A 14,015-nucleotide genomic window follows, 5' to 3' on the forward strand; every position below is an offset into this window, starting at 1 on the left:
TGGTTTCTGTTGAGTGTTTAGGGCGGAAACCAAATTGCAGTGGATGAAGTAAGGAGTTGAGAGAAATTGAGTTAGGCAATTATAGACCACTCGTTCTTATAATTTGGAAGCAAAGGAAAAAGGAGATTGCCCAACAGTTAGATGGGGTGGCAGGATCAATCATTTTTTAGACAAATTGGGGAAAGTATGGTAAAACTCAAAAAACAAAGCAGAGAAACCTAAGTGTCTGCTAAGGGCAGTGCCTAGTACCAACTAAATGTATAGATTGCAAAGTGGAGAAAGAAGAGGTACTGTATGGTACACTTGTACTTAAATACAAATGAGATTTACCAGACACAGAATAGTATGGGGGACAAGAAAGTGGAGGGTTTGTAAGTAAAATGTAACTTTTAATATTTTATTGATAAAAAAGACATGTTAAAAATCTTAAAAACCATACAGATACAAATGCCTGTCCTCTGGAGAATAAGTCATGCAGACTCTCTATAATTATTCCACACAGGTATCTAATGAACTATATGCATAGAACAAGGGGCGATTGAACAGAAACGTCAGTATGTGTACAAAATGTACTTATCTATATCACAATTAATGCCATTATTAAGCTGAAGAGAGACCCCCCAGATCGTATGCAAAGATAATACTCAATAATAAAGAATATGTAATGATTTGTGCTACAGCTGATTGTAACAGTGAAAATCAACTTAGATTAATAGCCCTAAGTACTAAAACACCTATTATTCCCCAATTTCTACATCACTGGCGCTAACGTAGAGGAGAAACTCCCCAAGTATGTATGTGCTAAGGTTGATTATAACGATAGAAGTATATCAGAAACAATTTAATATTCAGAGCTGTTTGTCAGATGGTACTCAGTTAGCTAGCACCGTCACGTAGAAGTTAAGAACATATAAGTCCCTGTCACACCTAAAGTGCAAAACCATAATCTGTTTCTTCTATTGCATACTAGGGTATATATATATATAGGGATAATCTCAACTACAACCTTTCTCAGGTCGCGAAGACCTTTTTACAATATGGTTAGCGTTATACATAACTGCCACAATATAAATCAGCTGGAACTCAAATAGCTAGCACTGTCGTGTTTATAGTTAGATTGCTAAACATTTTTTTCTTATGTTTAAGACTAAGTTCTATATAGACATTACTGCCAAAATATAAATAACCCATTCAGAGGTGTTTGAACTTTAGTTAAATTAAGATAAAATATACCACTAATAAAAATTGTGCAAAAGCACCAACATATTATTTAACAGAGGGCAGGGAGAACGCCTGACGCGCGTTTCGCCACTGCTTTGTCAAAGGCAAAAGCCGCCCGGCTTCTTTCCCCTTAAATAGAGTAACAGACCAATCAAAGATCACTGACGTGTAATACACGTGTTTCGGGAGCGCCAATCATTTGGCATTGTAGTGTAAATACTATACACATTGGCTCAGGAGAGGAGTGTATCAAATGGGCCAATTGCAGGTCTCACTATAGTGTCCCGCCCACTTATTGTTATAGACGAATATCATGTTGGCTAAATATTGAGTTCCGACAAATCTGAAATTGTTTTAATCATTACCTCCTACCATAGTCATTCACCTTATATTTAGCTCATACTACAGAAAGGCACAGTATTGCATGGTATAGATACGTGTTAGTACAATTATCCATTATATAGATCCTTCCTGTGTATATAGAGGTAATCTTAAAGAGATTACGTACATTAATATTTCTTGTTGGTATTTTATCATATTCCACAAGTACTGTATTGTGTTTATATGTTAATCCATATGTGTTAGTACACATATCCATCAGATCGGTCCTTAATGTAAATAGAAGCGTAATCTGAAGAGATTACATACATCGATGTTCCTTATTGGTATGTTAAAGTATTATGATATCCCAACCGTACTGTATACTGTGCGTATATTGGTGTAATTAGGAGGCACCATTCATATTTAATTGTAGGTGCATACTATGTTGGATAAATATTAAGAAACATCGGTTTATGTAGATATTTAATCTATACACACAGCTGGTTCTATCTTAACCTCCTATCACATTCACGCTATGTGTATTTAAATCCTACTACTTATGAGGTTGATGTTTGTACGGATATCCATCATCTCAGTCCTTGGTGTATATATACAGGAAATCTAAAAAGGGATATGTAGATTAATATTCCTTGTTTTAATATTTGTGTATTATCATATCCCAAACACATTGTATAGTGTGTGTATATATTAATCCATATATGTTGGTACGGATACCCATCGTATCAATCCTCAGTGTGTATATAAAGAAATTGCATACATTGAAATTCCTTGTTGGCATATAGTGGTATTATCATATTCCAACCATACTGTACATCTGTTAGTATCAGTACTGATAATATTGAGATAAGAAGGTCCTACCACCTTAGTAGAATATTTATGCAATACTTTATATAATCTCTGATATACTAATTCAGGTATATACATAGTAATGTGTACTATAAGATACATATTGTGTATATACACTATCTTAGTGATTTACATGTTCATAGGAAGGCACTGTAGCATATCTGCTTATTCATTCCTTTGGGAACATAGTTTGTAGTCTAAATATCCATTTAGTTTCTGACTTCAAAAGGGCTGTTTCAATGTCACCACCACGTATGCCAAGTCTTACTTTATGTAGGATCCAAGCTATCAATTCAGGTTTGCTCTGATGGTGTTCTAAAAAGTGTCTCACCACTGTAGTTCATTTTTTGCCTTTTTCATGATCTCTTTTAGCATTCTTAATATTACAGAGATGTTCTCCTAGTCTCACACGAAATTCTCTTGTGGACATACCCACATACCTTTTCTTACAACAATATATGATGTTGTTACTTCTACAGTTATATAGTTCTATCATTTGTACCTTGCCACTTGGGAAAATCTCCATCTCAGTGATATTCCTCATATATGGGCAATATTTACAGCCCCCACAGGGGTAAGTGCCTTTTAAGTTGCCCTTCCTTCTCGGCATATGTTTGATAAAATGACTGCTGACAATGTTATCCCTAATAGTTGGTGATGGCTATCCTATTGCCCACACAGTCTGCCATAGCTTGATCTGTGTGTAGGATATGTACATGCCTATTTAGTATAGATGTGATGTCTTAGTGCACATCATTGAAGGTACTGATGAATCTAACTCTTTTGTCACCTAGGTTTTTTTCTTTGGGTTTCAATAATTCATCTCTATTTAAATGTAGTGCTCTATGATATGCTTTTTTCAGGATCCTATTTGGATATTTCCTATCCTTCAATCTTTGTTTCAGATTTTTTTTTTATCTACTTTAGGCAGTTAGTATAGTGTAGCAGTTTTTGGATTTATGATTTGGAGGAATTTAAATAATTTTTCTGATATAATGGCATCATCTTTGGCATTCTTGATAAGTGTGTTTTAGAAAAATACACCCCCAGGGAGACCTATTGTTTCAGGCATGGGTAGCCTATGTGAACAGGCATCCAAATATCTTGACATCAGGCTTATGAATATTGTATTAACACTGCCCTCCCATACTAGGGATACAATGGATGTACTGAATAAGATACAATATATAATACTGGATGAGCAGACCATGCTAGCAACCTGTGATATAGAATCCCTATATACTTCCATCGAACATGACCTTCCTATGAACATGTAAATCACTAAGATAGTGTATATACACAATATGCATCTTATAGTACACATTACTATGTATATACCTGAATTAGTATATCAGTAGAATATTGATGCAATACTTTATATCAGGGTTCTTCAAACTTTTCCCCCCAAGACCCAGTGCCATGATACCACATACCTTTGCGACCCTATTTTTGTGCTTGAAAATTTATGAAGTAATATTCAAGATAGCTGCAATTTTTGGTAAAGTGATTAAGTATGTGTACTTTATTCCTGATTGTAGTCAAACTTTTACAGTGTTGTAAAAGGTAGTAACACACACACTCTCTCATACAACACACACACACACCACACACACACACTCTCATACAACACACACACACCACACACTCTATCATATAAGACACACACACATTCCTACAACACACACACCACACACACACACTCTCATACAACACACACACAACACACTACACACACTCTCATACAACACACAAACACACCACACACTCTCATACAACACACACTCTATCATATAAAACACACACATACACTCTCCTACAACACACACACACTCTCATACAACACACACACACTCTCATACAACACACACACTCTCATACAACACACACACACACACACACTACACACACTCTCATACAACACACAAACACACCACACACTCTCATACAACACACACTCTATCATATAAAACACACACACACACACACATTCCTACAACACACACACACTCTCATACAACACACACACACACAACACACTACACACACTCTCATACAACACACACTCTATCATATAAAACACACACACACACACACACTCTCCTACAACATACACACACAAGTCGCGACCCAGTAAACATGGTGTTGCAACCCAGTAATGGGTCCTGACCCGTAGTTTGAAGAACCCTGCTTTATATAATCCCTAAGGTGGTAGGACCTTCTTATCTCAATATTATCAGTACTGATGAAAGTTTTTTTTTAATGTGATACTAATAGATATGCAATATACAGTATGGTTGGAATATGATAATACCACTATATGCCAACAAGGAATTTCAATGTATGCAATTTCTTTATATACACACTGAGGATTGATACGATGGGTATCTGTACCAACATATATGGATTAATATATACACACACTATACAATGTGTTTGGGATATGATAATACACAAATATTAAAACAAGGAATATTAATCTACATATCCCTTTTTAGATTTCCTGTATATATACACCAAGGACTGAGATGATGGATATCCGTACAAACATCAACCTCATAAGTAGTAGGATTTAAATACACATAGAGTGAATGTGATAGGAGGTTAAGATAGAACCAGCTGTGTGTATAGATTAAATATCTACATAAACCGATGTTTCTTAATATTTATCCAACATAGTATGCGCCTACAAATAAATATGAATGGTGCCTCCTAATTACACCAATATACGCACAGTATACAGTACGGTTGGGATATGATAATACTTTAACATACCAATAAGGAACATCGATGTATGTAATCTCTTCAGATTACGCTTCTATTTACATTAAGGACCGATCTGATGGATATGTGTACTAACATATATGGATTAACATATAAACATTACTCTCCCCTCTCTTTATGCGTTGCAGTCATATACCACCCCCTTGGCTCCGCAACTCTATTTCTAGATCACTTTACCGCCTGGCTACCTTACTTTCTTACCTCAGATACCCCTGCCCTAATTCTCGGTGACTTCAACCTCCCTGTTGATAATCCCACTGCCTCCTCTGCAAAACAACTTCTGTAACTCACTTCCTCTTTCAGCCAGTCACAATGGAATGACTCTCCCACTCACAAAGATGGTCACTCCCTTGATCTGATTTTAAGCTAGCGATGCACTATCTCAGACTTCACAAACTCACCTTTTCCTCTTTCTGACCACTACCTCCTCACTTGTAACATCACCTCCCTCTTTATAACTCTACCTCTTTCTACCCCTCACACTAAACGTCACAGAAGTAGCAAGTCATTAGATCAGTAACAGCTCGCTAGCTCTCTTGAACCTCTTCTCTCTTCCATCCCCTCCTTTTCCTATCCTGATGAATCTATCTGCTACTATAACTCCACCCTTACATCGGTCCTTGATAATCTGGCCCCACCTACCATAGCTCGGAAAACATACACTCATCCTCAGCCCTGGCATACTCTTCTGACACGGTACCTACGCAGATGTTTCCATACTGCTGAGCGACACTGGAGGAAATCTCGGAGTTCTGCTGACTTTCTTCAATATAAATTTATCTTGAACTCTTACTATTCTGTCCTTAATCTATATAAGCAACATTACTTTTCTACTCTTATCTCTACTCTTTCTTCAAACCCAAAACGTCTGTTCTCCACATTCAATACTCTTCTCCGCCCACCCCCACCTCCCACCACAACTTTTCTCTCAGCTCAAGATTTTGCCAGCTACTTCAACAACAAAATCAACTCCATCAGAAATGAAATCAGCTCTCAACATACTACCGGTCTCCCACCCCCTCAAAAGCTCAAAATCATCCAAAACCAACATAGCCATAAATTTAGCTCTTTTGCCCCTGTTACAGAGGAAAAAGTTTCTGCCCTTATACTATCCTCTCACCTCACTACCTGTCCCCTCGACCCCATCCCCTCACAACTACTCTGCTCCCTCTCTTCTACCCTTACCGCTATACTTACACACATCTTCAACCTCTCCCTCAGCACTGGTATAGTTACCACATCTCTTAAACATGCATAAGTCACATCTATCCTCAAAAAACCTTCTCTTGATCCAACCTCCCCATCCAACTACCGCCCTTTTTCCCTACTCCCTCTTGCCTCAAAGCTTCTTGAAAAGCTACAATATATGCACGTCTATCCCATTTCCTTACATTAAACTCCCACCTTGATCCACTGCAATCTGGATTTCACCCCCTTTACTCAACAGACAGCAATTGTTAAGGTTACCAATGACCTATTTACAGCAAAATCCAAAGGCCACTTTTCTCTACTTATCCTTGATCTGTCTGCAGCCTTTGATACTGTCGATCACCCTCTTTTGCTAAATACCCTCCAATCCTTCGGCATCTGCAACACAGCTCTCTATTGGTTCTCATTAGGTTCCTTAATAAAGTCCCATGGGTTTCACTATCATTTGTATGCCAACGATACCCAAATCTACCTCTCTGCACCAGAACTATCTCCTTCCCTGCTAACCCATGTCACTAACTGTCTTTCTCTCATGTCTTCCTGGATGTCCTCTCACTAGTCTTCCTGGATGTCCTCTCACTACCTCAAGCTAAATCTCTCCAAAACTGAGCTCCTTATTTTCCACCCTTCTTCCAAAATCTCCACCACCCCTGTCTCTATAACTGTTGATAACTCTATCATTAACCAAACATCACATGCTCGATGTCTTGGGGTCACACTTGACTCAGATCTTTCTTTCACTCCTCACATTCAGTCCTTGGCTAAAGCCTGCCGCTTCCACCTTAAAAACCATCTCTAAAATTAGACACTTCCTTACACAAGACACAACTAAGACTTTAATCCACTCTCTCATCCACATCGACTACTGCAACTCATCCTCTCTGGTCTCCCTAGATGCCATCTAGCTCCCTTACAATCCATAATGAATGCCTCTGCCAGGCTCATCTTCCTTACACGTCACTCTTCATCTGCCGCACATCTATGCCAATCCCTTCACTGGCTTCCTCTTGCCTCCAGGATTAAACACAAAACTCTCACTCTGACACACAAAGCCCTCAATTGCATTGCTCCCCCTACATCTCAGACCTTGTCTCCAGATACTCTACCTCCCGACCCCTTCGCTCTGCTCATGATCTCCTACTCTCCTCCTCTCTTGTTACCTCCTCACATTCCGGTTTACAAGATTTCTCCAGACTGGCTCCCATCTTATGGAACTCTCTGCCTCGCTCCACAAGACTCTCCCCTAGTTTTAAAAGCTTCAATTGCTCCCTGAAGACTCTACTATTTAGGGACCCATACAACCTACACTAACCTTCCCATCTCAACTGCTATCCCCTTAAACCCCATAGCATGTAAGCCTATGAGCCCAGCTGTTTGTAGCCCACCTTCATAAGAGTCAACTACAACAGTGCAACTCTCGGCAGGACCCACTACCCATTTGATCCCTGTAATTGTTTTTTATATACCAACTATGTTCATAGCGCTGCGGAACCTGTTAGCGCTCTACAAATACATAATAATAGTAATAATAATTTACTACTATACAATTCTAGCCACCCTCATGAGCCTGGTCCCATCTATAACATTCACTACTATACAATTCTAGCCAACCTCATGAGCCTGGTCATCATCTTTGAAGATTACTGCTATAATGTTCTGGCCACACCCAGGAACCTGGTCATCTGTGAAGTCTACTACTAAAACATTCTGGCTCACCCAAATGAGCCAGGCCCACCAATTCTGATGATTACTACTACTATAACATTGTGGCTAAGCTCTTGGCAGACTCACCGTGTCAAGGTAGCGTGGGAGTAGCTCAGACAGCAGTGCTTCTGTGTTCTGACTTATCTCTGATGGTTTTAGGAGCACACAGTTACCTGCCACGACAGAAGTGCTTAGTTACAGGACATAGTGACTATTATTGTCTTACAACCCTAATTTCCCTTAGTGACTTCATCGCTAATGCCTCCTTTGTTACACTAGAATAACAAATCTATCATTCTACAGTTTTTATACCTGCAGCAATGGCTCCAATCAAAGGAATGAGGGTGAGCTGAAAAGGGTAATTCCAGGGTGCAATTATCAAAACAACTCCTAATGGATGCTTACGAATAAAAACAGAATCAAATGTTGTGGCCTGAAAAAAATGTCACAAAAGAACATAAATGACACTATATAACAATAAAACTATAGTAAATCTAACATAAGTGTCACAATAATATTATAGTAAACATAACATAAGTGTCACACAGTGTATCAATAGTATTAAAATAAATCTAACATAAGTATCACACAGTGTAACAATAATATTATAGTAAATCTAACATAAGTATCACACAGTGTAACAATAATATTATAGTAAATCTAACATAAGTATCACACAGTGTAACAATAATATTATAGTAAATCTAACATAAGTATCACACAGTTTAACAATAATATTATAGTAAATCTAACACAAGTATCACACAGTGTAACAATAATATTATAGTAAATCTAACATAAGTGTCACACAGTGTAACAATAATATTATAGTAAATCTAACATAAGTATCACACAGTATAATAATAATATTATAGTAAATCTAACATAAGGGTCACTGTGTATAAATCTGTTGTTCACTGGTTTATTGCAGGATTATGCGCAGCGCCATCTGTTGTTCGCTGGTTTATTGCAGGGTTATACGCAGCGCCATCTGTTGTTCACTGGTTTATTGCAGCGTTATGCGCAGCGCCATCTGTTGGTAAGGCAATATGATTATATGGCCACTATTTATCAAGCTGTCTGCTTACCTGCATTCAATGGCCCCAATACGCTCGCCTAACATCGCCACCACGGACCAGAATACGTTCGCCAAATTTATCAAGAAAGCTGTGAAAAAGCCGCGCACCAAGTATGGTGCGATGAGCAGCAGACTTTTGTTAACTAACAGTTATCGATCTCGCTGCTCATCGGCTTATTCGCAGCTTTCTTGCTAGCCTGTCACTAAGCACTCACACTATACTATACTTTTATACCCCTATACCGCCGCTCCCGGAGCCCCCCGCACCTAAATAAAGTTATTAACCCTTAAACCGCTGCTCCCGGACCCCGCCACAACTATAATATATTAACCCCAAAGCCGCCGCTCCCGGACCCCGCCGCCACCTACATTATACATATTAACCCCTAATCTGCCACCCCCTATACCGCCGCCACCTACATAAAGTTATTAACCCCTAACCTGCCGATCCCGGACCCCGCTGCAACTAAATACATTTTTTAACCCCTAAACCACCGCTCCCGGAGCCCACCGCCACCTACATTATACATATTAATCCCGATCCTGTCCCCCCTTACACCGCCGCCACTATAATAAAGTAATTAACCCCTAAACCTAAGTCTAACCCTAACCCCCCCAACTTAAATATAATTAAAATAAATCTAAATAAATATTACTATTATTAACTAAATAATTCATATTTAAAAATTAATACTTACCTATAAAATATACCCTAAGATAGCTACAATATAATTAATAATTACATTGTAGCTATTTTAGGATTTATTTTTATTTTACAGGCAACTTTGTATTTATTTTAACTAGGTACAATAGTTAAAGGGACACTGTACCCAAATTTTTTCTTTTGTAATTCAGAAAGAGCATGCAATTTTAAGCAACTTTCTAATTTACTCCTATTATCATTTTTTCTTCATTCTCTTGCTATCATTATTTGAAATAGAAGGCATCTAAGCTTTTTTTGGTTTCAGTACTCTGGACAGCACTTTTTTATTGATGGATGAATTTATCCACCAATCAGCAAGGACAACCCAGGTTGTTCACCAAAAATGGGCCGGCATCTAAACTTACATTCTTGCCTTTCAAATAAAGATACCAAGAGAATGAAGAACATTTGATAATAGGAGTAAATTAGAAAGTTGCTTAAAACTTCATGCTTAATCTGAATCATGAAAGAAAATTTTTGGGTACAGTGTCCCTTTAACTATTTAATAACTACCTAGCTAAAATAAAGACAAAATTACCTGTAAAATAAAACCTAACCTAAGTTACAATTACACCTAATACTACACTATCATTAAATTAATTACATAAATTAACTACAATTAAATAAAACTAATTACAATTAACTAAAATTTACTAAAGTACAAAAAAAAAAAAAACACTAAAATTCTTGTAATTTTTTTTTATTTTCTGTAATTTAAACTAATTACACCTAATCTAAGCCCCCTAATAAAATAAAAAATCCCCCCAAAATAATAAAATTCCCTACCCTATACTAAATTACAAATAGCCCTTAAAAGGGCCTTTTGCAGGGCATTGCCTCAAAGTAATCAGCTCTTTTACCTGTAAAAAAAGAAATACAACCCCCCAACATTAAAACCCACTACCCACACACCCAACCCTACTCTAAAACCCACTCAAACCCCCCTTAAAAAAACCTAACACTAACCCCCTAAAGATCACCCTACCTTGAGATGTTTTTACCCAGCCAGGCACAAGTGGACTTCCAGAGGTCTTCATCCTATCCGGGCAGAAGAGGACATCCAGATCAGCAGAAGGCTTCATCCAGGCGGCATCTTCTATCTTCTTCCATCCGGAGCAGAGTGGGTCCATCTTCAATCTAGCCGATGCAGAGCCATCTTCTTCCATCAATGTCCTAACACTGAATGAAGGTTCCTTTAAATGACGTCATCCAAGATGGCGTCCCTTGAATTCCGATTGGCTGACAGAATTCTATCAGCCAATCGGAATTAAGGTAGCAAAAATCCTATTGGCTGATGCAATCAGCTAATTGGATTGAAGTTCAATCGGATTGGCTGATCCAATCAGCCAATAGAATGCAAGCTCAATCTTATTGGCTGATTGGATCAGCCAATAGGATTGAACTTCAATCCTATTGGCTGATTGGATCAGCCAATAGGATTTTTCCTACCTTAAAAGGACACTATACCCAAATACTTTCTTTCATGATTAAGGTAGAGAATATAATTTTAAACAACATTCCAATTTACTTCTATTACCTAATTTGCTTCATTATTTAGATATACTTTAATGAAGAAAGAGCGATGCACACGGTGGACCAATCAGAGGAGGCATCTATGTGCAGCTACCAATCAGCAGCTACTAAGCATATCTAGATATGCTTTTCAGCAAAGAATATCAAGAGAATGAAGCAAAATAGATAATAGAAGTAAATTAGAAAGTTGTTTATAATTGTATGCTCTTTCTAAATCATGAAAGAAAAAATTTGGGTTTCATGTCCCTTTAATTCCGATTGGCTGATAGAATTCTTGGATAACGTAATTTAAAGGAACCTTCATTCAGTGTTAGGACGTCGATGGAAGAAGATGGCTCTGCGTTGGCTAGATTGAAGATGGACCCACTCTGCTCCGGATGGAAGAAGATGCCGCCTGGATGAAGCCTTCTGCCGGTCTGGATGTCCACTTGTGCCCAGCTGGGTGAAGACTTCTCAAGGTAGGGTGATCTTCAGGGGTTAGTGTTAGGTTTTTTTAAGGGGGTTTGGGTGGGTTTTAGAGTAGGGTTGGGTGTGTGGGTGGTGGGTTTTAATGTTGGGGGGGTTGTATTTCTTTTTTTTACAGGTAAAAGAGCTGATTACTTTGGGGCAATGCCCCGCAAAAGGCCCTTATAAGGGCTATTTGTAATTCAGTATAGGGTAGGGAATTTCATTATTTTGGGGGATTTTTTATTTTATTAGGGGGCTTTGATTAGGTGTAATTAGTTTGAAATTCTTGCAATTTTTTTTCCCTGTAATTTAGTGTTTGTTTTTTTTGTACTTTAGTTAATTTCAGTTAATTTTAATTAATTGTAGGTAATTGTATTTAATTTATTTAATTGTAGTATAGTGTTAGGTGTAATTGTAACTTAGGTTAGGATTTATTTTACAGGTAAATTTGTATTTATTTTAACTAGGTAGCTAATAAATAGTTAATAACTATTTAATAACTATTGCACCTAGTTAAAATAAATACAAAGTTGCCTGTAAAATAAAAATAAACCCTAAAATAGCTACAATGTAACTATTAGTTATATTGTAGCTATCTTAGGGTTTATTTTACAGGTAAGTATTTAGTTTTAAATAGGAATAATTTAGTTAATAATAGTAATTTTATTTAGATTAATTTAAATAATATTTAAGTTAGGGGGTGTTAGGGTTAGACTTAGATTTAGGGGTTAATAACTTTAATATAGTTGCGGCGGTGTAGGGGGGGGCAGGATAGGGGTTAATAACTTTAATATAGTGACGGCGGTGTAGGGGGGGGGCAGGGTAGGGGTTAATAACTTTAATGTAGGGGGCGGCGGGGTCCGGGAGCGGCGGTTTAGGGGTTAAACATTTTATTTAGATGCGGCGGGGTCCGGGAGAGGTGGTTTAGGGGATAAACATTTTATTTAGTTGCGGCGGGGTCCAGGAGCAGTGGTTTAGGGGTTAATACATATAATCTAGGTGGCGGCGGTATGGGGGGGGCAGATTAGGGGTGTTTAAACTCGGGGTACATGTTAGGGTGTTAGGTGCAGACACTTCTCATAGAAATCAATGGGATATCGGGCAGCATTGAACATAAGCTTTTGCTGCTGTCAGACTCCCATTGATTCCTATGGGATCCGCCACCTCCAGGGCGGCGGATTGAAAACCAGGTACGCTGGGCCGGAATAGTATCGAGCGTACCTGGTTCTTCTTTGATAACTACCAAAAGTAGTCAGATTGTGCCGAACTTGTGTTCGGAACATCTGGAGTGATGTAAGCATCGATCTGTGTAGGACTGATCCGGCGGATCATTTGTTACGTCACTAAATTCTACTTTAGCCAGTCTGTAGGGCTTGATAACTATGGCGAATCAGCCTCGCCACAAATACGCTGTGGAATTCAAGCGTATTTGCGGTTGACGGCTTGATAAATAGAGGCCTATGTCTCTAGAGGTATCTCCTACACTGGGAAGAACAAAGCATTGTTCAGAGGCTTCTCATTTAGTTAGAATAAGAGGAGTCACTAGTGCAGCCTGGTATAGCCTTCTGTTTTGCCGGTACCCACCATATTTTTGGTCACATGTTCATCCTTCGTCCAGGAGCTCAGGTTGTTTAGCGCCAGATTAATTTCATTTCTCACCATACTCAGCTCTGACATCTCTGTCTCAAAATGCGGCTGGAAAAATAAAACAATTCAGCGTCACGGGGAGGATTAAAAGGACATCAAAACCACATTTTCTCCTTTCATGATTCAGAGACAGAATGTAATTTATAAATAACTTTACAGTTTACCTCTACATTATCTCATTTGCTTTGCTCTGTTAAATAATATGATGCTGAAAAGGTAAATGTTACTGGAACTCACAGCCCAGGGGTAATGAGGTTAGTGGGGAATTGTTAATACTAAGCTACTAATGGCAAAATAATATTAAACTTTCATATATGTACGGACGTTTACAACGTGAATCTTGTTCTCTGAAAACTAAAACCTGAAGTCTATCATTAAAACGAAGTATAACATAGAATTGTTTAGCTCAGGTATTTCAAGGCCATGTGATAATTAGGTCATTGATGTCACAAAGATGAAAATGAAGAGTGTTTTTTTTCATTAGGGGCATGAACCTCTTTAAAT

The 14,015-nt window shown here is 38.1% G+C and overlaps 1 protein-coding gene across 1 annotated transcript in view; it reads right to left on the reverse strand.

Moving 5' to 3' along the window:
- Positions 1-13,555, reverse strand: part of ALDH3B1 (aldehyde dehydrogenase 3 family member B1) — a 280,384-nt gene extending 266,829 nt beyond the window's left edge. Inside the window, exons 1-3 of the mRNA XM_053708856.1 lie at positions 13,449-13,555; positions 8,416-8,536; positions 8,191-8,276 (exon numbers count right to left, since the gene is read on the reverse strand). Of these exons, the coding sequence (XP_053564831.1) occupies positions 8,191-8,276; positions 8,416-8,536; positions 13,449-13,541 (300 nt within the window). The 5' untranslated portion in view covers positions 13,542-13,555. The remainder of the gene's footprint in view (positions 1-8,190; positions 8,277-8,415; positions 8,537-13,448) is intronic.
- Between the last annotated feature and the right edge of the window lie 460 nt (positions 13,556-14,015).

The sequence above is a fragment of the Bombina bombina genome, chromosome 3 (genome assembly GCF_027579735.1).
Source record: "Bombina bombina isolate aBomBom1 chromosome 3, aBomBom1.pri, whole genome shotgun sequence".
Taxonomy (NCBI): domain Eukaryota; kingdom Metazoa; phylum Chordata; class Amphibia; order Anura; family Bombinatoridae; genus Bombina; species Bombina bombina.